Genomic DNA, 26,442 nt, shown 5'->3' with positions numbered 1-26,442 from the left:
AAGTGCACTCGGAAAATTCTAGGAGGGAGTGCGCTCCCTGCACCCTCTGGATCCGCTACTGAACCCTTGGGTTGGCCTGTTGGATGAACGCACCCGGCCCGGGCCGACCACGGGGATACTCTTGTCCAATAAATTGAATTGAACTTGCGTGCCATAGTTCAATAAATTGTATTGAAATTGAACTCACATGCCAGTGCTGGCTTCAACATGGCTAATCGCCTCAGATTCGCTGGAAATTATATAAATTCACATCATAGATTATTCAGGTAGGTGTTATTGATAAATTATTCGACAGTAGAATGTTATATTTGACCCATGTCGAGATTTCATATTTTGAATTCACTTCAGAAGTCGTTACAAAACCGCAAACGAAGTGAATTGTTATATAAATTCAATACAATTCATATTTATTCCCACCCAGCATTTCTTCTTTAAGAACTGTTAGGATTTGCATATCGTATTCAAATTACCCGCTGTCAACCAGTAGCAAACAACTGGGTTCCTCCACCTACTTGGGGCTAGTATTAGGATTTGGAAAGGGGTTCAGATCTAATAAATAGAATAGCCTAAGCCCTAAGCTGTCATACGCAACCAAGCCTGCCCTGGGCTGGGCCTGGCCCTAGTCTGAATATGAGTCCGTTTCCCTACCGGTTGTTTGTAGAACGACGGCTAGGTACTAGACTAGGCCTAGCCCACGACTGGGAAGCCAACTTTTTTGAACCTGTCCATAACGACTGATAAATAAAGACTGATTTTGTTATTCCATTAAATAGGAGATGTTGTTCTAGTATCAGTGATATAACGAGAATTCCTCTGAGTAAATCTATTCCTCACATCATCCCGTATCAATACGCAACAACAAACAGGAGCAGATACGAGACTAAAGTCACTACGTTAAACAATGGAATTAGAGTCGCTTCGGAAAATACTTACGGAAACTTCATGACTGTCGGAGGTAAGTCACCTGGCAACCATCACCACCTGTACTGTAAGCGAGTCAGGATCCACTAGGTGTCACTAGTGTGCAGTAGGACATAAACAACTGCGGCAATAGAGGATTTTACCTGATGATCCACCAGGTGTCACTATTGTGCAGTTAGACATCGACTGGTGCGGCCACCAGGCCTTGGGTAAAAGGTGTCTTAACTTTCCCCTTAAAACTATCGGAATTAATTTCTGAATATGGAATTGAATTTTTGTTTCAGTTGCTTTAGATTCTGGTCCACGTTATGGGTTACCATTCCCAGCTGGTATTCAACATTTCTTTGAGAAATTAGCATTTTCAGTAAGTGTGTTTTAAAGTGAGTTGTAAACCATAGTTTGTAATTTATTTAATGCTTGTTCGTTTGATTTTTTCAGTCTACAGCACAATATGAGAACAGAGACGTGATCTTACAAGAACTAGAAAAATATGGCGGTATATCAGACTGTCAGGGGACAAGGTAAACTTTATTATCAGTGGATAAACCCAAAAAACTTGTATGAAAATTTAAATAAAGCGCTCTCGGAAAATATAATTGTAAATACAACACAATTACTGAGGTTTTGAGGTTGTAAGATTGTTGGGGTTCTGTTTGTAGAGATACTCTGTTGTACGCTGTGTCAGCTGAAAGGAAAGGTTTAGCATCAATGGTCAATTTATTATCAGAAGTTATACTGACACCTAAAATCACTGAGGATGAAGTAAGTTATCAGCAGGATGGACTCAGCTGAGTGGACCCAGCTGAGTCCACTCAGTGGGGGAATTATACTGTTTTCTGTGTTGTTGCAAGTAGTCTATACTATGTTTCTCTCATATAAATGTAATGTTTATATTTAACAGTTACAGATGACTCGCGCTGCTATCGGATTTGAATTGGAATCTATGGATATGCAGCCAGATCCTGAACCTATTCTACTAGAAATGATTCATGCTGTAAGTTATTGAGTTTTAAACCCGAGGACCCAGTTGTACTGACTTGCTTTGAAAATAATTTCAAATCATACCTTCGTTGACAAGTATCATAGGGTATTATTAAATTGGTCTAAAAATGAGCTTAAGACAGGTCTCAAGTTGTGTCAGATTGGTTATTGAACCAAATGAGTTTAGTCAAAATGAGACTTTTCTTAAATTCTTAATTTATTACAGAACTACGGTAAGATTGTTTTAGACTGGTTGTAAGGTGTAAGATTGACCATGTAACCAAAATTAACTTAGACTAGACGGTTTTAAATAGTTGGATTGGTTAAAGAACTACCGTGTAAGATGGTTTTAGACTGGTCTTGAATCTAAGCCTTGACAATGCAAATGGGTCATGTGGATAAAACCAGTAGTATTAGAAACCGAGGGGCTCGTATTGAATCCTGTATTTTGTGTCTGATGTTTAATGGTTTATTATTTGTAGGCAGCGTATAAAGGTAACTCACTGGGTTTACCATCGTTTTCACCTAAAGAATCTTTACCGCTAATAAACCGTGAGACATTATTAACATATCTGAACGTTTATCATCGTCCGGAGAGGATGGTCATCGCCGGAGTCGGAATGGAACACGAACATCTCGTAGATTTAGCTCAGAAATACTTCGAACCAAAGATTCCTACGTGGGTCTCGGAGGGGAACCTTGTCGATCAAACAGTTCAACCTGATTATTCTATAGCTCAGTATACTGGAGGTATTTTAAAGGTATGACTGTTAGAACATCACAGTTTGATTCTCATGCTAAAATCAATTAGTTCATTTTCAATGATAAATAGAAAACTGTAAAACAGGACCCAGTTCCACAGTTGTGAGTTAGAGTTAACTCTGAGTTAAAGTTAGTTCATTTTTGATGAGTTAACTCCTAGTCAAATCTTAACTCAAATCTTTACAGATCTGTGGAACTGGGCCCTGAGTTCTAATTACTGTTGATGTGGATCCAGTTGCACTGTTCCGAGTTTTGTTCCTATATAGAAATGAACTGATATTTATCTGTAGAAACAGCTGTAATTCAAAACAGTAGATTTGGATCGAGGGGTTTGTAATATTAAACAAATCCCTCAACGTCACCCTGGGCGGCCCAACTGATTTCCGATAAACAGCAGGAATAATTGAATCCTAATGATTTCCGGAAAGCTGATTGAAAATGTTTAATATATTGTAGGTTGAGAAGGATTTATCTAATGTTAGTTTAGGACCGACGCCGATGCCGGAATTAGCTCATTTAGTTATCGGTTTAGAAAGTTGTTCTCATAAAGACCCGGATTTCGTGCCGTATTGTGTGTTGAATATGATGATGGGCGGTGGTGGTTCATTCTCAGCCGGCGGACCCGGGAAAGGCATGTTCAGTCGACTTTATATCAACGTGTTAAACAGGTACGACCATACTATCGGGGTGGTGTTTTAACCACAATTTGAAAATTTTAATAATTTGAGTTTGACTGATTACTGACTGAACTCCTGGAGTCTTGACTGACTCTGACTGAACTCCTGGAGTCTCGACTCACTCAGACTGAACTCCTGGAGTCTCGACTGACTCTGACTGAACTCCTGGAGTCTCGACTGACTCTGACTGAACTCCTGGAGCCCCGACTGACTCTGACTGAACTCCTGGAGTCTCGACTGACTCTGACTGAACTCCTGGAGTCTCGACTGACGCTGACTGAACTCCTGGAGTCTCAACTGATTACTGACTGAACTCCTGGAGTCAACTGACTCTGGAGTCCCGACTGATTACTGACTGAATTGACTGAATTGATATGTATTTTTTATAGACATGAATGGATATACAGCGCTCGAGCGTACAATCATGCTTACAATGATGGAGGAATATTCTGTATTCACGCTAGTTCTCATCCTTCTAACGTAAGTCAAACGTTCATGTCCTTTACACCTTCCCCTGACATTACACCTACCCCTGATGTGTTTATATATATATATTACAGTTGAAGCAGTTATCAGATGTGATTTTGAAGGAATTTACTGACATGCTACAAGCAGTTCCTGAGGTCAGTGCTGCTAAATACTCACTCATTGATATTGTTTTAGTTTAAATGAATGTACAGTGTTTTAGTTTGTTTGTTTGTTAATAGATGGAGTTATCGCGGTCTAAACGACAGTTACAGTCGATGTTACTGATGAATTTAGAATCTCGTCCTGTCGTATTTGAAGATATCGCTCGTCAAGTTTTATCAAACGGAGTTCGACAAACGGATCAGTTTTACTTCGATGAAATCGGTTAGTTAAAAAAAAAACATTCTTCATACAGATATAAACTAAAGTCAGTTGCTCAAAAGTTGCTTAAAGTTGATAAAACTAGTGGAAAAAAATGTCGTGGTTTTGAGCAATTATTGAGCAACTTGTGACACTAAGTTCCACTTGATCGTAAGCTCAATAATTCTGTGGCGTGTTCTGGTAAGACTGGTATTATATCTAACCTGGGTCCAGTTCCACAGTTTTGAGTTAAGATTTGACCCTGAGTTAACTCATTGAAAATGAACTAACTTTAACTCAGAGTCAACTCTAACTCACAACTGTGGAACTGGGTCCTGGGGGCTAACTCAATTCATTTAAGTTAAGTTAACCCCCGTGTTAAAGGTACCAGGGTTAAAGATAATACTCCTCCTGATTTTCTTGAAATCGATTTGTTTTTCAGAGAAAGTCACTGATGAAGACATCCACCGCGTTGCGGCGAGAATGTTAAAAACTAAACTAACAGCAGCGGCTCTCGGAAATCTGAATCAACTACCGAAATACTCAACATTACAGGAAACACTTATCAATTCAGAGACTCGCAAATCAAAAATGTTCTCGATATTCTGATCGCGCGCGTCTAACCAGTGACTTCCTGGCGCATCTGCCTAGTGATTTCCTGAGATTCCTAGAACTGTTTCCTAGAAGTGTTTTATATAAGTTTTGTGAATATTGACTTGATTTCGGGAAAGTGATCCGATATAGGGATGGGGGACTAACACGAGGAGGGGGCTGATACAGGGGTCTAGCACAGAATGCATTTCATGTATTGTCTCAGCTCTACATATTTTCTCAGTTGTATCTTGTGCTCTATTAAAATGATTCTAGATCTCCCCCTGCTCCCCTCCTCCCCCTGTGTGTCTGACACTCCCCCCTTATTGAATTATGTCTGAATTTACACTAGAACGTGTACATTAAATTATTAAGCCAGAATTTAATCGCGAAATTTAAATAAAAAAAGAAAATTGTATAGAAAAATAAATCATTAACAAATTATAACGATTGATAATAAAATCTATTGATTATTTGTAATATTATATCGTTTTATTTTCACTTGTTTCTACTCCACAATTTTGACCGAAAAATCATTTTACCTCATAATCCTAGACTACAGAATCTCGACCTCAGAAAACTTATACCACATAATCTTCACGTTAGAATAATTAAATTTGTGACAACGGGTCGAAAAACCAAAGTCTTTTATCTCGACTTAATTAACAGCTGAAATATTTTAGAACCTTTTTGGCAAGAAAGGAACTATTTGAATTCGTTAGTGTCTAGTTTGGGTAAACCTTGCTACAAGTCTAACGAGGTACGTTGGGTTTGAACTCTCGTTGAATCTTCTTCATTTGAATCGTCGTCGCTGTCGTGTCTGTGTTTGGGCCTGTGTTCAATGCGCATTGCGGCTGTCTATCGGTATCAATAGCAGCCGACTGACACCGGTCCGAGCTGGCGCATTGGGCCGCGCAGGATAACATGACATCAGATGAACTCGCAGTGGAATCCCGTTTAACAGAGAACCACGAACCTGTTCAATATATGGATAGAAATGATACGTAAACAAACTAGTGATAAATAAATAGATATCAATTCTGATAGTTTTAAGTCGAAATACTTGTAACAATTATATTTGGGGCCAACTTCGCTTTCAGACCAGTCACATTTTAGTTTTGCATTTTGGATTTCAATCTTGGACGCCGGTGACTCAGACATTTTTTTCAAAATTCAGAATGCGATATAAGACCACACTTGTACATACCTCTTATTACAGTCTGTTTCACGCGTGTGACGTAGACCCCGTGTCGCACGTCTAACGCTACACATTTTCCTTCATCAGAGTAATATGCGACAGTTTCTGCGCGAATAACGCGCACCACGCGACAATTAGGAATCTGATTACATATTCTCATCACATCGACGGATCGTTCCTTTAGCGAAAACTGTCTTATAGGAGACCCTTCACATGTTACCCGCAAACCATCAAAAGTGTTCCATTCTGTCAAAATAAATAACATTCACTCAAAATACAAGTATATTGTAATGCTAAAATGGATTTTAAAAAAAGACCTGACAACAACCTGTCTTTTTCTATTACATGTCCATTGCAATATGTTAACAGCGAGTTACCATGGCAATATCTCAGTTGCAGGTTGCTATGGTATGCAGGATGGTGACATACCTGTGTCGATCGGACGCCGAGGTCGGTATGGTGACGACGCGAAGAACCCTCTCACGTTCGGCGGTAATGATTCCTCATCGGTTCGAATATCCATCGGTATATTTCGTGTACAGAAACATCGAAAATCTCCAGTCGGTATGATCTGATCGCTGATACCCTCGGCGATCAACCATGCGTTCAGTTCTATATCGCGACAGTGATCGACGCACTCAGCGATCGCTGATAGAAATGAAGATTGTTCTTTTGGGTAGAAAGAGACGCTATTTTCGGCTGATGAGAGATCAGTGAAAGGTGTGAAATACTGCCGTACATTAGCTTCAAAACACGAGTAATGATTCTTGCCTAAAAACAAACAACCGTCCATTCGACCAAATAATTACAATGAGAAAATATTTAGATTTTATTAAGAATACGCATTATTTGAATATTAGTTCAAACGTTAAAAATTTCTTAGCTATTTAGTCGCGGGAAGAGGTCTGTTTTGTGATAATGGGCCTGGTATTACGCGAAGCCGGGGTCCGGGCCCGCGAGTGACAACCCAGCGCTGTTTACACCGTACGGTGCTGCCGCTATGCTTATCGTTAGCGGAATTTTCAAACACTAACACGAATCGACTCTGGCAAGTTGATTTACCGATGACTGGGCAGCATATCTCGACTACCAGAGACGATTCATGATAGTGTATGAGAAATCCGCTAACGATAAGCATAGCGGCAGCACCTTACGGTTCAAAGAGGTAGATTGCCAGAGCTCGTTCTTCTCGTATTCTTGATATTTTTTCTGATACAGGCGACTGTTTAGCGATTGTATCTTTTTTAAATTATCCACTCAAAAAATAGGACTTCAGTATAATTGAGACCAACGAAAAACCAAGAAGATGAATTGCATTTTTGTGTGGAATAATTTACTTTCTAGAAGCAAACGGCTCTCAAAACATACCAACGATTAGTTTTTATGTTCAAAATGTGCCCCTTAAACCGATCAGAAACGTTACAAAGATTGTCGAAATTACGTCGAATACAGTTAACTATACCTGAATAATGTTTCGGCTTACCTTTTGATAGTATAAGGCATATGAAGCAGATCCGCGCTAGAAACATGTTGAACTTTCTGTTGGCAACTCAAAAATACAAACAAGTAACAATCTGACCTTGCTTTTAATGTATCACAACAAGAAAGAGCCCCGAACTAAAATCCGCATCAACCATAATTGATGAAATAATTTTCTCAAATATCCCATTAGAAAAATTGCATTTTTGGATTTAAGTTTTTTTTTAGATCATAACTGTGTAGCATTTATGTAGAAAAAAACCTATTCAGTACAGTACATGACCTAAGGGTAAACAACACATAAACTGCAACTGAAAATTGTATTCATATCTGGATCATCAAAACGGCTGAGAGAGATACAAATGATAAATAGTATTTTACGTAAATATAAAAGTCGAAAAGTCGTTATTTTTAAATTTCGAAGTAAAAACTTAGATTGGAAAACGATGGAATTTAAGATACCACCGTAATTACCCGATTGTGACATAAGGTTCACGGGGACAGAAATCTGATGATAATCATCAATCAGATCATCAATTTTTCAGATGGTATAGTGAATATTTCGAGGATCAGTTTCTACTGCCCTTAGTTCCTCAGTGCGTGTAAAGAGAGATTGAGATTGATATCTCACCTGTGCTTACACACACTATACCAAGGTTAACGACCCACAACTAAACCTACAATAAAATAAAAACTAAACAGGTGTCAACATGATTTAAACAAATAATAAAACAACGAGTTACAGAGATGAGGGAGAGAGGTATGTGAAGTGGAGGAGGTAGAGAGAGTTATTCCGCGTGTGATGTAAGTAAGTTATGTTTGGGGGGTTTGTGTAAGACAGATGATCGTACGGTAAGTTGTAGGATTCTCAGCGGGGATAACAGCTTACACTAGTGCGGTATATATAGAATAGGTAAGTATATCATATCTGAAACTTATCATTTTCAATATTGATATATGATGTATATTATCAGGTATTTTACCAGGTATTATTAGTAGTCTTTATCTCTCGCTATCAGTAAAGGGGGAAATAACTTTTTTCCCCCGGTACGTGTATATGAATGAATAATGTTTAAACCCGATTTAGATTTAACCTGGTTTATATTTGTATAACTATATTGTCATACACCACCGCCGATACGAACTAGGATGTGTTAGTTTAACATATAAACATTAATTACGCTATTTTATTAACTTAGTTTTTGATGTAGTGTGTGATAAAGACGACGTATCCTGATAACAGACGCGCGCGCTCAAACCGAACTGAAAGATGAACCACCGGATTACTACCTCAATATTTCCGATTATATGTCTTCTTATTGTAAAGGAATCTTCTGGATCAACAGGTAATTGATACTTGGCCCGGTCGCACAGTTGTGGTTTAGGTCTTAAAGTGCAGGTGTTTATGGTGTTAAATGAAGTGGTCAGACTGAGACCGATCGTCTATAGAATCAAGAATGTCTTAGATCTGACTGTAAAAACCTTCACAGTGATCATTTGACATGTGTTTAGTTCAAGGTTCAACCATTGGTGTCAATCCCAGCCGCGATCACACAAATGTGACACGGGTCAAATCGCCTCCGTGTGATCGCGGCTATAGGCTAATGTTGTTTAGCGAGACCCGTACAAACTAACCGCATCTGTCTTACTCAGTATGATAAGACAATGGTTTTTGGCCTGCCTGTTGAAGGCTTTTCCAAGTAACACCTATTACATCTGGGTTGGAATTTATAAGTTACACAATTCAATCAGAATATTCATTGAATAGAAGTCGATTTGTACAGATTGGGTAAATTCTTCTACAGTTGAATCCGGTTTAGAAACGGCTAAAATTGACGATTTGATCACGAAATTTTGGGATTGGCGCCTGAAAGAAAGCCCCGAGTTCGGTACGAAATATGGACTTCACGATCGCGATTCTGAGGTTGAGGAATTCACTCTACTTGCCTTCGATCGCAGAAAGGTGAGTAATCAGCTTACCTACTCCAGGTGTAAGTGCGTGTTATCGCAGCTGTAAGGAAGTCATTTGTAACTGGGGGTTTATTTTACAGAAACAAGCTGACTCGTTTTTGAAAACGGCGCTTACAATCGACGACACTAAATTAGACAGTAAAAGAGCCACCAGTTTGGCTATACTCACTGATCTACTACAGACGTTTTTAATGGGATATCAATTCAGAGAGTAAGAATAAATAGATAATTGTTAGACTATGTATGATTCAGTAGTATAGTTATAGGGGGTTCTGGCACAGCTAACTTGGGCTAAATATTGAGCTAACTTGGGCTAACTATTGGGCTAACTTGGGCTAACTATTGAGCTAACTTGGGCTAACTATTGAGCTAACTTGGGTTAAATATTGAGCTAACATTGAGCTAATATGAGCTTATATTAAGAGGTAATATGAGCTGAGCTAACATTGAGCCAATGCTTAGTTAGTTCATACAAGCTTACGTTTTTCATACTCTAAACAGATTGCGGTGGTATCGTTATGAACAAAGGGATGGTCATTTTACAATGGAATGTTGAAAAGGAAGTTCACAATTGGGCTAATTCAAGTGGATGGGAATTCGTTCTTATGGTCTATGTTTGTGGGCCCACATTAGCTCAATAGTTAGCTCAATAGTTAGCTCAATAGTTAGCCCAAGTTAGCTTTGCCAGAACCCCCCTATAACTATACTATTGGTTTCAAATTTGGATTTCTATAAAACTGATCTAATTCTAGAATCAATTCATGATCATTTGAAATTAAATAATTTGAATATAAATGCTGTAAATGAATTACAATGGTGATGTTATTGTTGTTTGTTAAGATACGGAGCTATGAACCCGTGGAACAGCATGGACACTCCTCTATCTGACTGGTCGAGTCTAATATCGTGGATGAAGTTTAGAAATATGGACGATTATCAGAAATTAATAAAACGCCTTCGTAAACTTCCCCAACAGGTGCTTAACAATAATCCGTACGAATTTTACAGATATCTATCATTTAATTACAAAATAAGCGTTTATTATAAAATTCATTTATATTTTCGATTAAATAGTTATCAGAAATAAAGAGATTTTGGCAGATCGCAATTCGTCGCGCAACTACAAACCACGTTTCAGCTATGGTAATTATGCACTTCATTAGTATAGAATATAGGAACCAGTTGTAAGTTCAATCAGACTCTGTAGTTCACTGAGTAGGTTTATTTGTAACTTGAAACTGATTCTTGAGTCCGTGTTGTGAAATGAAACTGCGGCAAAGTGATCCGAAATACAAATAATTAAAACGAGTTGAAGATGACTATAGGATATCGTCGAAAGGTTACCTAAACTACTGGCTCAAGGAATGCAGTATTCCTGAAGATGACTATTAGGATATAGTCGAAAGGTTACCTAAATTACTGGCTCAAGGAATGCAGTATTCCTGAAGTTGACTATTACGAAAGGTTACCCAAACTACACTAGCTCAAGGAAATATATTGGACTTTGTTTTTTTTGTATTGTGGGATTCTATCATATTATTGCAATGTGGAGAACTGTGGAACTAGTTACAGAATACTATCGAAGCTTTGAGCTAAGACCAGTCTAAGCATATAGGACTTGTACCAACTTAAGGCCTTGATCTAAGAACGCGTTTAGACTAAGTCACGAATGTTCAACCGGATTCTCGGGCTATTAAAAAATAAACTATATATATTTCAGACAGGAGTTCAGCAAAAACTAGAACGGATTTTAAACACGAACGCAGAAGATTCATTCTTTTATAAACCGTTTAGAGACATTCCAAATACGATCAGCGCAGCGAACAGGTTCGAGTCATCGCCATTACATCTTCATAAAAACCAGATCCAAGTTCAACCTGTGAATTCTAATATTGTATTTACAGAAGTTATTTACAATCTGTTGGTTTACGTACGATCAATGAAGAAGTGAGACCAGCGATACGTGATATCTACAACACCTATTTACAGGACTATTCATTGAAGTTACGGACTGATATAGCCGTGTCGTCACTTCCGGATGGTATAGCTTACTATAAAGCCTGTTTAAAATGGCACCTTAGCGTCGATCTAACACCGGAACAGTTACACGTGAAAGGGCAACAAGAAATAAAAAATATCGAATCAAAAATATCAAAAGTAAGTTTTATAGCAACTGGGAGCGGAATAAATTGTAAGTGGTGGAGATACACGATATCCGTGTTGACTTAGATATGAGAGAAATCCCACAATACTGATCGCTAGTTATTTACTAGTCTTTAATTAAACGTGGATCGAAACATAAATATAAAGATCTTTTCATCTTTTGCTGAATCTATTGTTGAATTATATTTTATTTCATTTCATTCGAATCGAATTCAAATACAATTTTCGAAATTCTACTGCCTCGTTTTCAGATGATGCTTGAAGACGGTTTTACCGGAAGTATCTCTGAATATAAAAATCTATTGCTGTCAAAACCGGAGAATTTCTATCGGACTAAAGTAAGTGTCACGTGACCGCCTGGTTAACGTCAGTATAGTTGATTGATTTATTTTATTGGTGTGATTTGGTTTCAGAGTCAGTTAATAGAGGGATACCGAAAGATTATCAAAAACGTGCAACAGAAATTGGGAAAAGTTTTCTGGAAGAAGACGACGGTTCCGATCAGGTAAACTGCGGGGGTCGGGGGGTAGAACAGCGGGCTGGGGGAGGGTGGTAGAACAGCGGGCTGGGGGAGGGTGGTAGAACCGCGGGCTGGGGGAGGGTGGTAGAACAGCGGGCTGGGGGAGGATGGTAGAACAGCGGGCTGGGGGAGGGTGGTAGAACAGCGGGCTGGGGGAGGGTGGTAGAACAGCGGGCTGGGGGAGGGTGGTAGAACAGCGGGCTGGGGGAGGGTGGTAGAACAGCGGGCTGGGGGAGGGTGGTAGAACAGCGGGCTGGGGGAGGGTGGTAGAACAGCGGGCTGGGGGAGGGTGGTAGAACCGCGGGCTGGGGGAGGGTGGTAGAACAGCGGGCTGGGGGAGGATGGTAGAACAGCGGGCTGGGGGAGGGTGGTAGAACAGCGGGCTGGGGGAGGGTGGTAGAACAGCGGGCTGGGGGAGGGTGGTAGAACAGCGGGCTGGGGGAGGGTGGTAGAACAGCGGGCTGGGGGAGGGTGGTAGAACAGCGGGCTGGGGGAGGATGGTAGAACAGCGGGCTGGGGGAGGGTGGTAGAACAGCGGGCTGGGGGAGGGTGGTAGAACAGCGGGCTGGGGGAGGGTGGTAGAACAGCGGGCTGGGGGAGGGTGGTAGAACAGCGGGCTGGGGGAGGGTGGTAGAACAGCGGGCTGGGGGAGGGTGGTAGAACAGCGGGCTGGGGGAGGGGGGATAAAACCGGGACCCTGAGAGTTTTACAATGGTAAAACTGAACCAAAATAATACATTTCAATTGTCCTCTTATTTCCATTTTTCATTAATAAGTTACGATTTAACTGAATATATTTTACTGTTTTTGTGAATAATTTCGATAATTCATTTTTTTCAGAGTTGAAATTAATCCTAATAATAACGGGCCTACAGGTCGGTACTCGGAACCGCCGCTAGATGGCAGTAGACCCGGTATATTCAAGGCTAATGTTTACCAACCGAACAGAAGGTCGACTCGCTCAACTGAACACATTCAAACCTATACATTTAATCTCGATTTTCTTATGATTAATTTTTTCCTCATTTTTCAGACCCAAATTCAACATGGTCGCTTTAGCACTTCACGAGTCTGAACCGGGACATCATTCTCAGGTCCTAACTCGCAATATTGGCCGTTTCTTCTAAGAAATTGTTTTACGGTTTGTTTTTGAACACGATTTTTGCATATTTTTCAGACGTCTTTTGCGATTCAAAATAGTCTGCCATTATTCCGTCGACTGATAGAATATAGGAAATATTACGCGGTACCATTTAACTGGCCATTCCAAACCACATACACTGAGGTAAGATGTTTATTAAACATTGAGGAAAATATACAAAAATGAAATTTCTTATATAACTTTCTTATCAAATTTTATTTCATAATGAATTTAAAAAAGCCAGAATTGAAATTACCACAAAAGAGATAAATGTTAGTTTTCTTATATTTTCTTAATCTGTATAGGGTTGGGCGATGTATGCTGAGACACTAGGTAACGAACTAGGAATGTACGATACAGTCCCCTACTCCAGGTAATGTCTTCTCCGCGAGATCGTGTATCAAAAAGCATTTTCAAATGAGTAAATGAATTCTGTGCATGCTCTGATTATTTGTTTGTTAAGGTTTGGTTTATATTCGTCAATGTTACACAGAGCTGCGCGACTAGTGGTAGACACTGGTATCCACGCACAAGGGTAGGAATTATCTCAATTCTAACAAAGCTCACTGTGAGCCTTTACTTCTTTGTTCGTATCTAAAATTATATCCTCGGATATCATTCCATTGGTTACATAATGAGAACAGGGCCTAGAACTGGGTCCAGAACTGTGGAACTGGGTCCAGAACTGTGGAACTGGGTCCTGAACAGTGGAACTGGGTCCAGAACTGTGGAACTGGGTCCAGAACTGTGGAACTGGGTCCAGAACTGTGGAACTGGGTCCACAACTGTGGAACTGGGTCCACAACTGTGGAGCTGGGTCCAGAACTGTGGAACTGGGTCCAGAACTGTGGAACTGGGTCCAGAACTGTGGAACTAGGTCCAGAACTGTGGAACTGGGTCCAGAACTGTGGAACTGGGTCCAGAACTGTGGCACTGGGTCCAGAACTGTGGAACTGGGTTCAGAACTGTGGAACTGGGTCCAGAACTGTGGAACTGGGTCCAGAACTGTGGAACTGGGTCCAGATCTGTGGAACTGGGTCCAGAACTGTGGAACTGGGTTGTGAACTGTGAAGCTGGATCCTGGTTCACCTCTGACAGTTCGAACTGATTTTCTGGTCTCCTGAAATTCGTTGAACGAGATTCCACAGTATCCACTATCAACGTTTTCTATTTCCACAGTTGGTCGCGGGAACAAGGTGTGGAATATTTGAGAAATTATACAACTTTACCGCAATCTCAAATAGAAAATGAAATCAACCGTTATATAGCCTGGCCTGGACAGGTAAGTATCAAATATCATCCGTAAGTATCAAATACCATCCGAATGTATAATGTTAATTCTAATACAACTGTTACATTTGAAATGCAAAAAGTTAGAAGTTAAAACCGCTGTCATTCTCTCTTAGATAAAGCGATTTTTCAACTGTTAGTTTCATGGCGGTTTGATTGTGATATTTTACAGGCCTGTGCGTATATTATTGGTAAAATGAAAATCATGGAACTTCGGGAAAAAGCTGAGGCAATATTGGGTAATAAAAATAATAAGTCCACACCGAAAACAAACAGGACCCAGTTCCATTAGTTGCTGAATCTGAAGATTTGACTCTGAGTCAATTCAATAAAAATGAACTTATTCGAAGTTAACTCTCAACTGTGGAACTGGATCCTGAGTTCAGAGTTAACTCTAACTCACAACTGTGGAACTGGATCCTCAGTTCAGAGTTAACTCTAACTCACAACTGTGGAACTGGATCCTCAGTTCAGAGTTAACTCTAACTCACAACTGTGGAACTGGATCCTCAGTTCACAGTTAACTCTAACTCACAACTGTGGAACTGGATCCTCAGTTCAGAGTTAACTCTAACTCACAACTGTGGAACTGGATCCTGAGTTCAGAGTTAACTCTAACTCACAACTGTGGAACTGGATCCCGAAAAAAGAAATTATTCAATGTAGAACAATTTGAAATTCTTTCTATGTTTTATTCTATTTGATTGAAGATGTTGTAAATTAACTATTTTTTTCTGCAGGGGAAGATTTTGACATACGGGATTTTCATGAACAAATAATGAACGTTGGACCAGCGCCGCTGAATGTAGTTGACGCGTATATCAATAACTGGTTGAAGAAATCTCGAATAAACACTGCGGCGGCCAGTCATTCAAAAACTGTACAACTTTCCGCCGGGGTTTCAGTTATCACTGTGACTTTTGTGTTCTCAATCGTATTCAACTGAATTGGATTTGAAATAGATGATAAAACATTCAATGCTCTAGGGATTCATGCTGAGGGGATGCGGGGTACAGGAGGCTCAGGGAATCCAGTCGAGGAAATGAGGCCCAGGGAATCGAGGCTGTAGGTTTTAAACCTCCCTCCACCGAAAATGTCACCATGTTTCACGAACTCTGAAAAATATAGATTTGAATAAATTCAATTTTTTCCTCTGAAATATTCGAGTGAATGATACGAATGTTTGAAACCGCACCGGTAGAGGAGGCAGTTCACAGAATGTAGTCTTGCTATTTGTAGTAGTAAGCTTGTGTTGTGGCTGCGCGGGTTTAGCCGTCCTCCAGTTGTCCATTTTACCAATTACTGGTAAACTCCTCAATTTATCCAACTATAACGAGATTTTCTGATCAATCGTATGACTAATGACTAATGACTTACGACTAATGACTAATGACTAATGACTAATGACTATTGTGAACGTATCGATTCTCAAGTCCAGTTTCGACTGTTGATTTTTGAACTATATTATTAAATCAAATTCAAATCTCGATATTTAAACTGACAGCAGTGGAATTACAGAAATGCCGTTACCTGACTTTTACTGATGACGATTGGTTTATGGAATACAGTCCACTTCACCTGTTCGGAACAAGGTGGAGTCGTCAAACTTCCTTCATATCGATAATAATTCTCATAATCCGCGTCATTAAACCCGATAAACCGAGACAAACTGAATTTACCGTTCACATCTTTACTTTCTGAAATCGTTTCAAAGGTAAGTCTGCAATAATTTCATTAGAATACAGTCAGTAGATCCAGTAGATTTCATAGACATCGTATAAACATATTTTCATTTAATCTTTATTTATTTATTGCGTCCTTCCCACGCCCACACGAGTCCGGGAGGTCGATTGTTGAAACCGGGACTCGAACCATATAGAATTCGAACTATCAAAAGAGCGAATTTACAGAATTTTGCTTTAAATCGAAATAAGACTTTGATGAGATGAAATATTTTGACTGACCGTTTTCTTTCAGAGTTGACAGCCCGACACCGAGAATCTTCTGAAATTCTTTGTTCTGAAAAGTCACCATATGAAAATGATTTATGAAAATAATTCTTATATTTCTAACAAACAGATAAAATTCTAGTTTTGTATCACTCAATCAACAGTAGTCACGTGTGACGAGGTAAATTATGTGTCAACATTGAAGCATATTAACTCAGTTTTACAGTGTTCACGGTTACAATTTAACAGTTTAAAACATTGGAAATAAATCAATTTAAGTCAAGCCGATTAACTGCGCAATAGGGTTCGGGGAAGGCTAATTAGTTCAGGTTTCACGTTTCCATCAAAAATCAAATAATTTCCATTGTTTTAATCGTTGAGTAAAGTAAGAATCACAGCTGTGAAACTGGGTTCGCGTGAACTCGATTTCAGACAAACTTACATCTGTGGTTCCGCTTGCATCGACTAAGAAACCTAGAACTGCGAATATATCGTCAACTGCACTTGATGTTTGCATTACCATGTGTAACTTTACATCACATAGAAAATAGCAAAATTCACCGCCAATAGAAACATCATTAACTGATTATCAAATAAACACAGATTAGTTATTAGTTACTAATTAGAATTGTACTGAATAGTTGAAGTCGCTGAGATTGAGAAGGTCGTTGTTAGAAACTAATCATAATTTTACTGAAGTTATTGAGAATGAGAAGGTCGTTGTTAGTAACTAATCTCGATCCGAAATATAAGGCGGATATCGCGGCAGTAAAACCTCTTATTGATAAGAATTCCACTCTAGAATAGAATATTAATCTGTAGCATACCTCAGCGTCGTAGAATTTGCCGTCAAGTTTATGTTCGGAGCCTTGTAAACTTGTACCGCTGGCCTTCCAGTGCATATGAAACTGACTCAGAAAATACTTAGCCGTCGAATCTTTCTCATTGGTCGTTTTTGATAGATCGACTCTAACCGCATTCATTGACCCAGACTTTCCTTTCATTATTACTGAAAAATATTAGCACAGAATAAAACACAGATAAATTCAACGGTTAATAATTATTTCTCATACTGATTATATGCCTGAGATTTTATGACTGCATTCAGGGCTTCATTGTTTTATATCCGTTCTTGTGGGAAAACAGGGTATAAGAGAGGGTATAAGGCTTAGATTTCAGACCAGTCGAACACCGTCATATTTCCATAACCAATCTAATAACTTAAGACCAGTCTAAACTCATTTTGGTTCTATAACCGATCTAACGATTTAACATCAGTCTCAAGAGTTGAGACAATTTCAGGAATTAAACCACAACCTGGTGCACCTGGGGCCTGATACTTTAACATCTATGTGAAATATTATAATGAATTGATATTAATATTGATATTACTGATATACCTAATAATTTATTAAAGGAATATCAAATGATGCATCTATAGATATGTATATATGTATGATAAATAAATCAATAATAATTATGTGAATAATTATCCGTTATTATTATGTGTATAATACTTACAGGCATGTCCGTTATTAGCAGCCGTGATTTCTAATTCCGTATTGATTCCGGTGACGTTCACTTTATGAAGATCTTTATTACAACAAGCTGATTGTGGATCGAGAATGATTGGGGATTGTCGTTTTGTTGATATACACTGACCAATTTTCCAATCTGTTCAAAAATCAACATCAGAATCAGGACCTGATTAAACTTTTCTCGGCTTGTTAAATTTGTTCATCCTTGAATCGTAGAATCAAATTCAAACTGACTGTGGAACACGAATTTGATCAGCCCCCGCCCCCACCCCCGCCCCCACCCACCTTCAATTTCAAAACTCCACCACCTTTTGAGCCAGAATTCAATCTCAAATTTTCAGTGACAGAAAGAAAATAATCGGTATATTATCAAGAGTATAGCGAAAATTGATTCTAAATTTTTCCTGAAATACAGATAGTTTCATAATATGCAATTCTCATTCCATGTGGGGGGGGGGGGGGGGTAAGGCGGGTAAGCTGCAGGAGGTACGTAGGTCTGAATCATACCTGCACCGTGTTCCGAGTAACCCCAATCTGATCCTTCATCTGAAATATATAAAACCGTCGCCGTTTATAACTAATCAATTAACAATTAAATATCTCTTTCAAGACGAACAATAGATTTAGGTATCGAGTTTCTATTTCTGTTGATACTCACGCGCTCTTGTTTCAAGGGCTGGAAATAAAAACGTATGTATTGTAATTTACATGTGTTTGTCTGTGTGAAGGTTATATGAAACAGCGAACTGCCAACGTTACTGTGGAAATCGAGGGTTCCACTTGTGGCAAGCGAGGATCCACCAGGTTCGCTGCAGTGCATTTGATATTATTTGAAATCAAAAAGACCCAAAATATCGGTTAACGTTAGTTAGTTTTGACTATTGGTCGGCGAACTAATGCACAATAGTTATCGGTGTTGTTGGTCGTGAAGCTTGTATAGAATGGCGATCTGCCAACGTTACTGTGGCAATCGAGGATTCCATTTGTGGCAAGCGAGGATCCGCCAGTGTTTACCGTTAAGTTCTAACTCCAGAATAAAAAATAGCCAACAACATCTTCCAGCACACATTGTATCTATTGTTCTGACCACTGTTTATTTTTTTCGACTTACCCCGATCAAAAAGAAGAAAACAACAAATAAATGTTGTTAATAAGGACATCTCGTGATTTTCCTGTTGACGCAAAAAACTTCCAGTTCAAAATGCTGGTAAAATCATATAAGAAACTATTGTCGTTTTGCATAAATCAATAAAATTTGGGTTACACCTGTCCACTAGACACACTCGCTTCAAAATATTGACCTGACGCTATATTCGTTGTAACACTCTTTGTGAGCAGCCTATATTTTAATCGATTCTACACGTCAGCCCTGATTTCATTTTATTCGATGTTGACTTGAAAAAAATAACCTAAATGTGATTTTAACCAGATTCATTTCATCGAAATTTATTTCTGCGGTTCTTCACCCGAGCTTTCCACCTCCAACAATCAGGCAGTGACAGAGTTTCTTCCTGTAGTTCTTCTCCGAGCTCTCCGACCTCTCCGACCTTGACAATTGATAGTTCGAATCCTGACTGTGAAAAGAGTTTCTTTCTTTTCTTACGAATGAATGAAAAAAAACTATTAAATCTTTATGCTATAAATGAATTTAGTATTTATTGAACACAATTTCTGTGTGAATATTTTCTACAGAGTTTTATTGCTTGACGCAACTAAATTCAACCTTGTTGTCCGCGGTAGCGTCGAAAGCTTCGCGATAGTTTCCAATTCTACCGATCACCGGCAGAGATTGCAGTTGACGCAACTGAAAATTCAACAAAAAAAAACTAGAGCATTTTCATATGATTTTTTTTCACGCGGTTTAAAATCAACGACAATTTTTCAATCCGTGGAATAATCATTAAATATTCTATATTTAAAAAAAAACATATGTAGATAAATTCATGATTGAAAGCAGCTTAAATTGTGTCATCCAACTGAAATATGGGGTATGGGCTTTTTAAGTATTTCAGCCGATACAAGCTGCTCATATTCACCTGATGATGCGAAATTCGTAACGGTTCTCTGAATACTGTCCATTTCACATTTTCGCTACAAGGGGGCGTTGTAAGACTACCCTCGTATCTGTAGTAATCGCCCATATCGACGTGGTCGAGGAGATCGCCTATTCTCATCCAACCAGAGGCAACTCTTTTCTGAGAATGAGCTATATCATCTGTAAATACAGGAAATAAACATAGAACTATACCCTGGCAAGCGAGTCTGAATATTGCCACGACCCTTGAGTGTTTCTCAAAGCGAACAGGAATGTAACGAACCTTGCGAGGATTGAAGACTTGATAATCCAATTCCAAATATCTTCCGGAACGCGTGGTTATCCTAAAATAGAAATATATATTTTAGAACACGTTCAATGCGAATGAAGATATTTTCGCCAAATTCAAGGTAATCGAATGTGTACCCTCCTGCGGTTCGCTTGAATGAGGAATCCAAGCACTGCGTACTTATCGTGAACACCATCAACCTCCGAATCGGGATCAGCGAAAACCATGTGCATCTGATAAATATATATTCGTTTTATAGAAGGCGATTTAAACTTCTGACTAATAAAAAATGAATTGTTGTAGTTATATGAGATACCTCGGCATCGTAGAATTTCCCGTCAAGTTCATGTTCGGATCCTTGAGCTGAATATGGGCCGCCCTTCCAGTGGAAATGGAACTGTTTCAGTCGGTACTTAGTACCATCTATATCGACGTGTAAACGGTCCAAGTTGTGCCCGGGTATCGCCTGTACCTGCACTGCATCGAAATACAACCAAATATCATCGGTTTTTGATCGACGATATTTCAAATAAGAAGCCTTCAATATTGATCAGGATCAAAGAAACGCAAACATGTTAAGAATCGCACAAACCATATATGAAATAATTAGATAAGAATATTGCACCGTTTTTCTAAACCTTAATTAAAGTTTGAAATGTTGAAATATTCTTTAAAGATATTATGCTTACAAGCGTGTCCATTGTTGACGGCAGAGAGTGGAACTATGGAACGAATATTCCTGATGACAATCGGTTGAAGTAGCGGATCACATTGACCAGTCTGCACGAGTTTAATCGGTGATTGTCTATCCGTTAATTCACATTGTCCCTCGTGCCACGGTTCTAAAATCAGGCAACAACACTTTATACTCATAGAATCCTGGGCCTACAGTTCAACAGTTGAGACTTCTAGTGCAAATAATGGGTTCACGTCTAAAATCTGAAGTTGACAGATCACCAGCTATCTAAGGCGATAGTCTAAAACCATCTAATACTAAGATGGTTTTAGACTGATCCTAAATCTAAGCCTAGACTCTGCGCAACTGGCTCCAGGGACCAGTTCTAGGGAATCTGGAGGTTTTAAACCCAGCCCATAATAATGGTTATATATGCAGTTAGCTTTAAAGATCACCAGGCCCCGATTCCACATGTGCGAGTTAGATTTAACGCTTGACTTTATTTCTATCGAACTAATCCACAACTGTTAAACTCACGTCGAGACGGTCTGTAAACCGCCGCCAGACAAAGCGCGTAATTAATCTATAACCGTTCACATGATTTATTACGTCTTTACGACTATGAATTTTTCAAAAATTATTTCCACACTTTCGCGTGTTTTTTTTTTATCGCAACGAGATACTTAATAGATAGATGAATTAATCTATCTTGATTGTGTCTGTTCAAGTTGTGTTCGATTACAACGAATAAGTGGTTATAAATTAAAATACAATGATCGCTCTATGAGCAACAGCTGGAGTTAATATTCTAAAACCGGAATGACATAGAAGGTATCGAAGTCATAAACATATCCCTGCGACCTTCTATCGACGGATTATCAGGTCATATAGATGCAAATTCAAAATCTTTTTCGTTATGATAACTACGGAAGCCCGTTGGTGACATACCGAGATGATTCCTTCATTTTTTCGACTAGTTCAGTCGAAATTCGACATATCATTAATAATTCTAAATTTGAAATAATTAACTCGGATTCCGACGTAAAAAAGGTATAATTTCGACATAAAAATAAGTCGAATATCGACATAAAAGTAAGTAGCATAATCGAGATAATTCACTGGAAATGATGAAAAAATCATTATCTCGAATGTTACCGATGTAAATAACAGATTATAATCACAACAGGAGTCGATTTCCAAGATCTTAATTCAGCTCATCACGTATTAATAAACATGTACTGAATCACAGAGATTAAACTTAGCTTTCTCTCTAAAAACTATAGATGACACTACACTAACCAAATCTTGGGATTATCGCAGGTCAAATTTATCAATCATGAATCTGAATTATTCAGAAATCACCGTAAAATTGTCCATTACTTTTCAGGTAAAACAAATGTTATCAATAGCAGCTAAATATGGAAGTTTTAAACTCCAGGGGCCGGTTGCATAGTCATGGCTTAGACTAAAGACCATTCTAAGACCAACTTAGTTCTATAGCCAATCGAACAACTTAAGACTAGTCTTAAGATTTAAGACCACTTTTGGACTTAGGTCACAACTTTGCAACTGGCCCCATATTTTTTTTGTATTTTCTAATTTCGGTGGTTATTGAATTGACTGATTCACTTACTGTTATCGTGAGTATACTTCCATTTACTGCCTGTTGAAAATAGATATATATATATATATATATTACATTAGATACAGTTTTTATCAGGTCAATGCAATAAAGATTGAGATTTCTCTGATTTCGGTGCAAAAGAACCGGACGATGCAGTTCCATGCTATAGGTTCTATTCAACTTAAGAGCCAAACTACTGGACCAAACTGCGGGACCAAACTACTGGACCAAACTACTGGACCAAACTGCTGGACCAAACTGCTGGACCAAACTACTGGACCAAACTACTGGACCAAACTGCTGGACCAAACTACTGGACCAAACTACTGGACCAAACTGCTGGACCAAACTGCTGGACCAAACTACTGGACCAAACTGCTGGACCAAACTGTGGACCAAACTCGTTGTTCAATTTAACGTTAAAGTTTAAAGATAGTTCATATACCAAATCTATAGAATCAAATCTGGACTCACTGCAATATAAATGGCTTCTGAAAACGTAAGGAATTTGGAATCTCCGCCCTTTCAATGATTCCATGTTTTCGAATGAAGATAAGAAACATTTTTTGTTGTTTCAGAAAATCCGAATTGTTCATTTTATGAACAACTCGGGTTCATTCAAGAAAAACTTTAAAAAAGACCAAACGTAACCCTTTAGATTAAAATCAAACATCTCTAATCGAATATGCAAACAAATTGATATCTCACCTGACGAAAAGGCAAATAAGAGTTGAACGAAGAGAAGTAGAGCTAGAAACATGGTGGTGTTGCTGATGCGTCCTCGGTCGTTAATGAAATATCACTGTGCCACTGTGCGTGAGCTGTCACAGGTGTGGTTTAACCGTTTAACCTACCTTTAATACCTGAATAACTTCTTACGAATTTATAACTTTTCACAAACGCATTTTTCTAGATCTGACCAATCAAATCGTAATATCGAACACACAGTTTTAATGCTTCAGTGGAATATAAGGAAATCGTTGACCCGGGCATCGATTATACTCTGTTTCACATACATTGATCCGCTGTAACGTGTGATAAATCGTGCTGTGCATTAATACAACTGGATCAAGGGTTAAATAATAGACCCGCAAATATTGAGTCCCGAATGAAATTAGTCCTATAAACTGCCTAAGAACTGGATCAAGAGTCAAATCGTTCGCGGAATTGGAGTCAAATTAAACCAACATAGCCTTGTTTTAAGTCAAATTAAGCACGCGCAACACTGTGGGCAGTATGAAGTATCGAACACCCGTTCGCCATCTATGAGACAATATGTGCATTAAGTTCTTAAAAATGAAACAACTGAAATCGCGCTGGATCATGTTTCACCTCGGTTCGATCCTGACTGTGACAGGAGTTTATGTGGTTCGAGTCCTTTTCTTACGATACAGTCAAAAAAACTATTAAATCTTTATGATATTACTGAATTTAGTATTTATTGAACACAAATAAATCTCCCGTAAACCAGAACGGATTTAAAACATTGATTAATATTAACAATTAAAACAAAAAATTATCGAATTTTTGTACGGAATATTTTCTAGAGAGTTTTATTTCTTGACGCAACTAAATTCAACCTTGTTGTCCGCGGTAGCGTCGAAAGCTTCGCGATAGTTTCCAATTCTACCGATCACCGGCAAAGATTGCAGTTGACGCAACTGAAAATGCATAAAATTAAACGGATTTTCACAACGATTTGTTCTATTTTTTTTAGAATAAAATCCGTGTCTATGTTCTATATATATAACGGGTCGACACGTAACAGCTTTAGTTTATTTCATCTGAAATATAAGCCTTCATTATTTCAGCGGAGAGACTTGCTGTTTTAATAGGGATCGGAACTCCCAACTCTCCTATTATATTTACCTGATGAGGTGACATTGTTAACGGCTCTCGGAATACTGTCCATTTCACATTTTCGCTACAAGGGGGCGTTGTTAGACTACCCTCGTATCTGTAGTAGTTGCCCATATTGATGTTGTCGATGATGTAACTTATTTCTATCCAATGCCCGGGGAGGTTTCCATGAGAATGAGCTTTATCAACTGTAAATACAGCAAGAGCAATAACAATAGAACTACATTATACCCTGGCAAAGGAAACCTGAAAAACGCTGCTTGACTTCGCTTTTATTCGCGGACAGGAAAATAGCAAACCTTGAGAAGATTGAAGAGTTGATAATCCAACACTGAATATCTCCCAGAACGCGTGGTTATCCTGTAAACAGAAATGCAAATTTTAGAAGAACCTGTTCAAAGATATTTTCGCCAAATTCAAGGTAATCGAATGTGTACCCTCTTGCGGTTCGCTCGAATGGGGAATCCGAGAACTGCGTATTTATCGTGAACACCATCAACCTCCGAATCGGGATCAGCGAAAACCATGTGAAGCTAAGAATATACATAGAGGGCGATTCAAACATGAATTCAGACAAATAACAATGAATTATTGAGGTTTAAAATACTTCGGCATCGTAGAATTTTCCATCGAGTTTATGTTCGGATCCTTGAGCACAATTCGGGCCGCCCCTCCAGTGGAAATCAAGTTTTTTTAATTGGTACACAGTGCCGTCTATATTTACGGTAACATCATTCAGATTTTGTCCCGGTATCGCTTGTAGTTGCACTGTATCAAAATTACAACAATATCTCATCGTTTTGTAAGATTTACAGTTTGAAAATAAAAGTCGTTTGAATTCTTTAAAAGATTGAATTAAAATTGTAATTTAGCCGGTCAAGCGATAACATATCAAGAATCGACCAAACCGTTTTCATAATTGAATAAAAGATTTCACCATTTCTTTTTCAAAATGTTAGTTTGATTGTAGTTAGTGTTCATTGACTTACAGGTGTGGCCATTATTGATGACTGATAGATAAACTTTCGAATGTCCATTCTTGATGACAATCGGTTGAAGTAGCGGATCACATTGACCAGTCTGCACGAGTTTAATCGGTGATTGTCTATCCGTTGATTCACATTGTCCCTCGTGCCACGGTTCTAAAATCAGGCAACAACAGTTTATACTCATAGAATCCTGGGCCTACAGTTCAACAGTTGAGACTTCTAGTGCAAAACCTAAAGTGGTTTAAGGTTTTAAGACTTGATTTAAATTGTTCGATTGAATATTGAACCTTGAATCATTTGACAAATTCCGATATTGAACTAAGAGGTCTTTAAACCATGAATGTACAGCTCATTCAGGGTAGCTTCGATTATGAAGTTACAAAAACTCATATTTATTTTGATATTCTATATTTGCGATGTATATTGAATAAAGTAAAACTTTCACTTACTGTGATCATGAGTGTACTTCCATTCACTACCTGTTGAAAATAGGTATAAGAATAAAAATACAGTTAATATCAAGTAAATGCAATCGAAGATGAGGGGGGCGGTAGTAAACATCCCAAATATTTCTAATTCTACAAAACTTCAAACAACCAAATAAAAAGGTAAGATCACATAATATCTAACCAAATATACCACCAATCTTAAAAACAAACTGATATCTCACCCGAAGAAAAGGCAAATAAGACTTGAAGAAAGAGAAAAAGAGCTAGAAACATCGTGGTGGCGATATGATCACTGACTGTGTTCCACTGTGCAAGATATATATATATATATTATATATATATATATATATATATAGATATATATATAGATAATAATAGGGAAATCCCCGCAACTTCTTTAGAACTGGGTCCAGAGAGTTAAGAGGTAAACCGCACAACTGTGGAACTGGGTCCAGAGAGTTAAGAGGCAAACCCGCACAACTGTGGAACTGGGTCCAGCCCACTCACACCA

The 26,442-nt window shown here is 38.6% G+C and overlaps 5 protein-coding genes across 5 annotated transcripts; 2 read left to right on the top strand and 3 right to left on the bottom strand.

The window, feature by feature from the left end:
- The first annotated feature begins 196 nt into the window (after positions 1-196).
- Positions 197-5,234, top strand: LOC141908288 (mitochondrial-processing peptidase subunit alpha-like). The gene is made up of 12 exons (XM_074798267.1): positions 197-266; positions 774-955; positions 1,206-1,285; positions 1,360-1,442; positions 1,581-1,683; positions 1,823-1,915; positions 2,385-2,663; positions 3,121-3,332; positions 3,731-3,821; positions 3,902-3,964; positions 4,049-4,193; positions 4,612-5,234. Exons 1-12 carry the CDS (start codon positions 208-210, stop codon positions 4,776-4,778), a joined length of 1,557 nt encoding a protein of 518 aa, XP_074654368.1. The 5' UTR covers positions 197-207; the 3' UTR covers positions 4,779-5,234.
- Positions 5,235-8,556: 3,322 nt separating this feature from the next.
- LOC141908915 (uncharacterized) lies at positions 8,557-17,830 on the top strand. The gene is made up of 17 exons (XM_074799202.1): positions 8,557-8,783; positions 9,243-9,400; positions 9,489-9,619; positions 10,249-10,384; positions 10,483-10,551; positions 11,129-11,235; positions 11,313-11,565; positions 11,823-11,909; positions 11,985-12,076; positions 12,932-13,042; positions 13,125-13,185; positions 13,269-13,376; positions 13,538-13,605; positions 13,696-13,767; positions 14,412-14,514; positions 14,695-14,761; positions 15,263-17,830. The coding sequence occupies exons 1-17, from the start codon at positions 8,708-8,710 to the stop codon at positions 15,466-15,468; spliced, it is 1,905 nt and encodes a 634-aa protein (XP_074655303.1). The 5' UTR covers positions 8,557-8,707; the 3' UTR covers positions 15,469-17,830.
- On the bottom strand, positions 15,629-19,186 carry LOC141908397 (carbonic anhydrase 6-like). Its single transcript, XM_074798438.1, has 8 exons — positions 19,121-19,186; positions 18,668-18,685; positions 18,517-18,555; positions 17,993-18,145; positions 17,299-17,480; positions 16,487-16,541; positions 16,053-16,219; positions 15,629-15,637 (listed from the first exon to the last, which is right to left on the bottom strand). The coding sequence occupies exons 1-8, from the start codon at positions 19,167-19,169 to the stop codon at positions 15,629-15,631; spliced, it is 672 nt and encodes a 223-aa protein (XP_074654539.1). The 5' UTR covers positions 19,170-19,186.
- A 465-nt stretch (positions 19,187-19,651) lies between these two features.
- LOC141908581 (carbonic anhydrase 2-like) lies at positions 19,652-23,504 on the bottom strand. Its single transcript, XM_074798677.1, has 8 exons — positions 23,342-23,504; positions 22,643-22,672; positions 21,023-21,175; positions 20,650-20,810; positions 20,471-20,566; positions 20,328-20,388; positions 20,046-20,224; positions 19,652-19,813 (listed from the first exon to the last, which is right to left on the bottom strand). The coding sequence occupies exons 1-8, from the start codon at positions 23,391-23,393 to the stop codon at positions 19,706-19,708; spliced, it is 840 nt and encodes a 279-aa protein (XP_074654778.1). The 5' UTR covers positions 23,394-23,504; the 3' UTR covers positions 19,652-19,705.
- A 597-nt stretch (positions 23,505-24,101) lies between these two features.
- LOC141908582 (carbonic anhydrase-like) lies at positions 24,102-26,224 on the bottom strand. Its single transcript, XM_074798678.1, has 8 exons — positions 26,153-26,224; positions 25,932-25,961; positions 25,483-25,635; positions 25,101-25,261; positions 24,931-25,026; positions 24,793-24,853; positions 24,503-24,681; positions 24,102-24,294 (listed from the first exon to the last, which is right to left on the bottom strand). The coding sequence occupies exons 1-8, from the start codon at positions 26,202-26,204 to the stop codon at positions 24,187-24,189; spliced, it is 840 nt and encodes a 279-aa protein (XP_074654779.1). The 5' UTR covers positions 26,205-26,224; the 3' UTR covers positions 24,102-24,186.
- Between the last annotated feature and the right edge of the window lie 218 nt (positions 26,225-26,442).

The sequence above is a fragment of the Tubulanus polymorphus genome, chromosome 7 (genome assembly GCF_964204645.1).
Source record: "Tubulanus polymorphus chromosome 7, tnTubPoly1.2, whole genome shotgun sequence".
Lineage (NCBI taxonomy): Eukaryota > Metazoa > Nemertea > Palaeonemertea > Tubulaniformes > Tubulanidae > Tubulanus > Tubulanus polymorphus.
This window is presented reverse-complemented; position numbering and strand designations above follow the sequence as displayed.

What these genes read in the sequence shown, in the direction of transcription:
- LOC141908915 (XM_074799202.1), top strand. Translation starts at nt 8,708, where the DNA reads ATGAACCACCGGATTACTACCTCAATATTTCCGATTATATGTCTTCTT. An exon ending in TCGAATCAAAAATATCAAAA is followed by an intron (nt 11,566 to 11,822) that starts GTAAGTTTTATA and finishes CCTCGTTTTCAG; the next exon opens with ATGATGCTTGAAGACGGTTT. An exon ending in AACCGGGACATCATTCTCAG is followed by an intron (nt 13,186 to 13,268) that starts GTCCTAACTCGC and finishes CATATTTTTCAG; the next exon opens with ACGTCTTTTGCGATTCAAAA.
- LOC141908288 (XM_074798267.1), top strand. Translation starts at nt 208, where the DNA reads ATGGCTAATCGCCTCAGATTCGCTGGAAATTATATAAATTCACATCAT. An exon ending in CTAAAATCACTGAGGATGAA is followed by an intron (nt 1,684 to 1,822) that starts GTAAGTTATCAG and finishes TATATTTAACAG; the next exon opens with TTACAGATGACTCGCGCTGC. An exon ending in ATACTGGAGGTATTTTAAAG is followed by an intron (nt 2,664 to 3,120) that starts GTATGACTGTTA and finishes AATATATTGTAG; the next exon opens with GTTGAGAAGGATTTATCTAA.
- LOC141908397 (XM_074798438.1), bottom strand. Translation starts at nt 19,169, where the DNA reads ATGTCCTTATTAACAACATTTATTTGTTGTTTTCTTCTTTTTGATCGG. An exon ending in TTACTCGGAACACGGTGCAG is followed by an intron (nt 18,146 to 18,516) that starts GTATGATTCAGA and finishes ATTTTTGAACAG; the next exon opens with ATTGGAAAATTGGTCAGTGT. An exon ending in TGCTAATAACGGACATGCCT is followed by an intron (nt 17,481 to 17,992) that starts GTAAGTATTATA and finishes AATATTTTTCAG; the next exon opens with TAATAATGAAAGGAAAGTCT.
- LOC141908581 (XM_074798677.1), bottom strand. Translation starts at nt 23,393, where the DNA reads ATGTTTCTAGCTCTACTTCTCTTCGTTCAACTCTTATTTGCCTTTTCG. An exon ending in GGAAATTCTACGATGCCGAG is followed by an intron (nt 20,567 to 20,649) that starts GTATCTCATATA and finishes TATATTTATCAG; the next exon opens with ATGCACATGGTTTTCGCTGA. An exon ending in TACGAATTTCGCATCATCAG is followed by an intron (nt 19,814 to 20,045) that starts GTGAATATGAGC and finishes TTGAATTTTCAG; the next exon opens with TTGCGTCAACTGCAATCTCT.
- LOC141908582 (XM_074798678.1), bottom strand. Translation starts at nt 26,204, where the DNA reads ATGTTTCTAGCTCTTTTTCTCTTTCTTCAAGTCTTATTTGCCTTTTCT. An exon ending in TTCGAGCGAACCGCAAGAGG is followed by an intron (nt 24,854 to 24,930) that starts GTACACATTCGA and finishes TTCTGTTTACAG; the next exon opens with GATAACCACGCGTTCTGGGA. An exon ending in TAACAATGTCACCTCATCAG is followed by an intron (nt 24,295 to 24,502) that starts GTAAATATAATA and finishes ATGCATTTTCAG; the next exon opens with TTGCGTCAACTGCAATCTTT.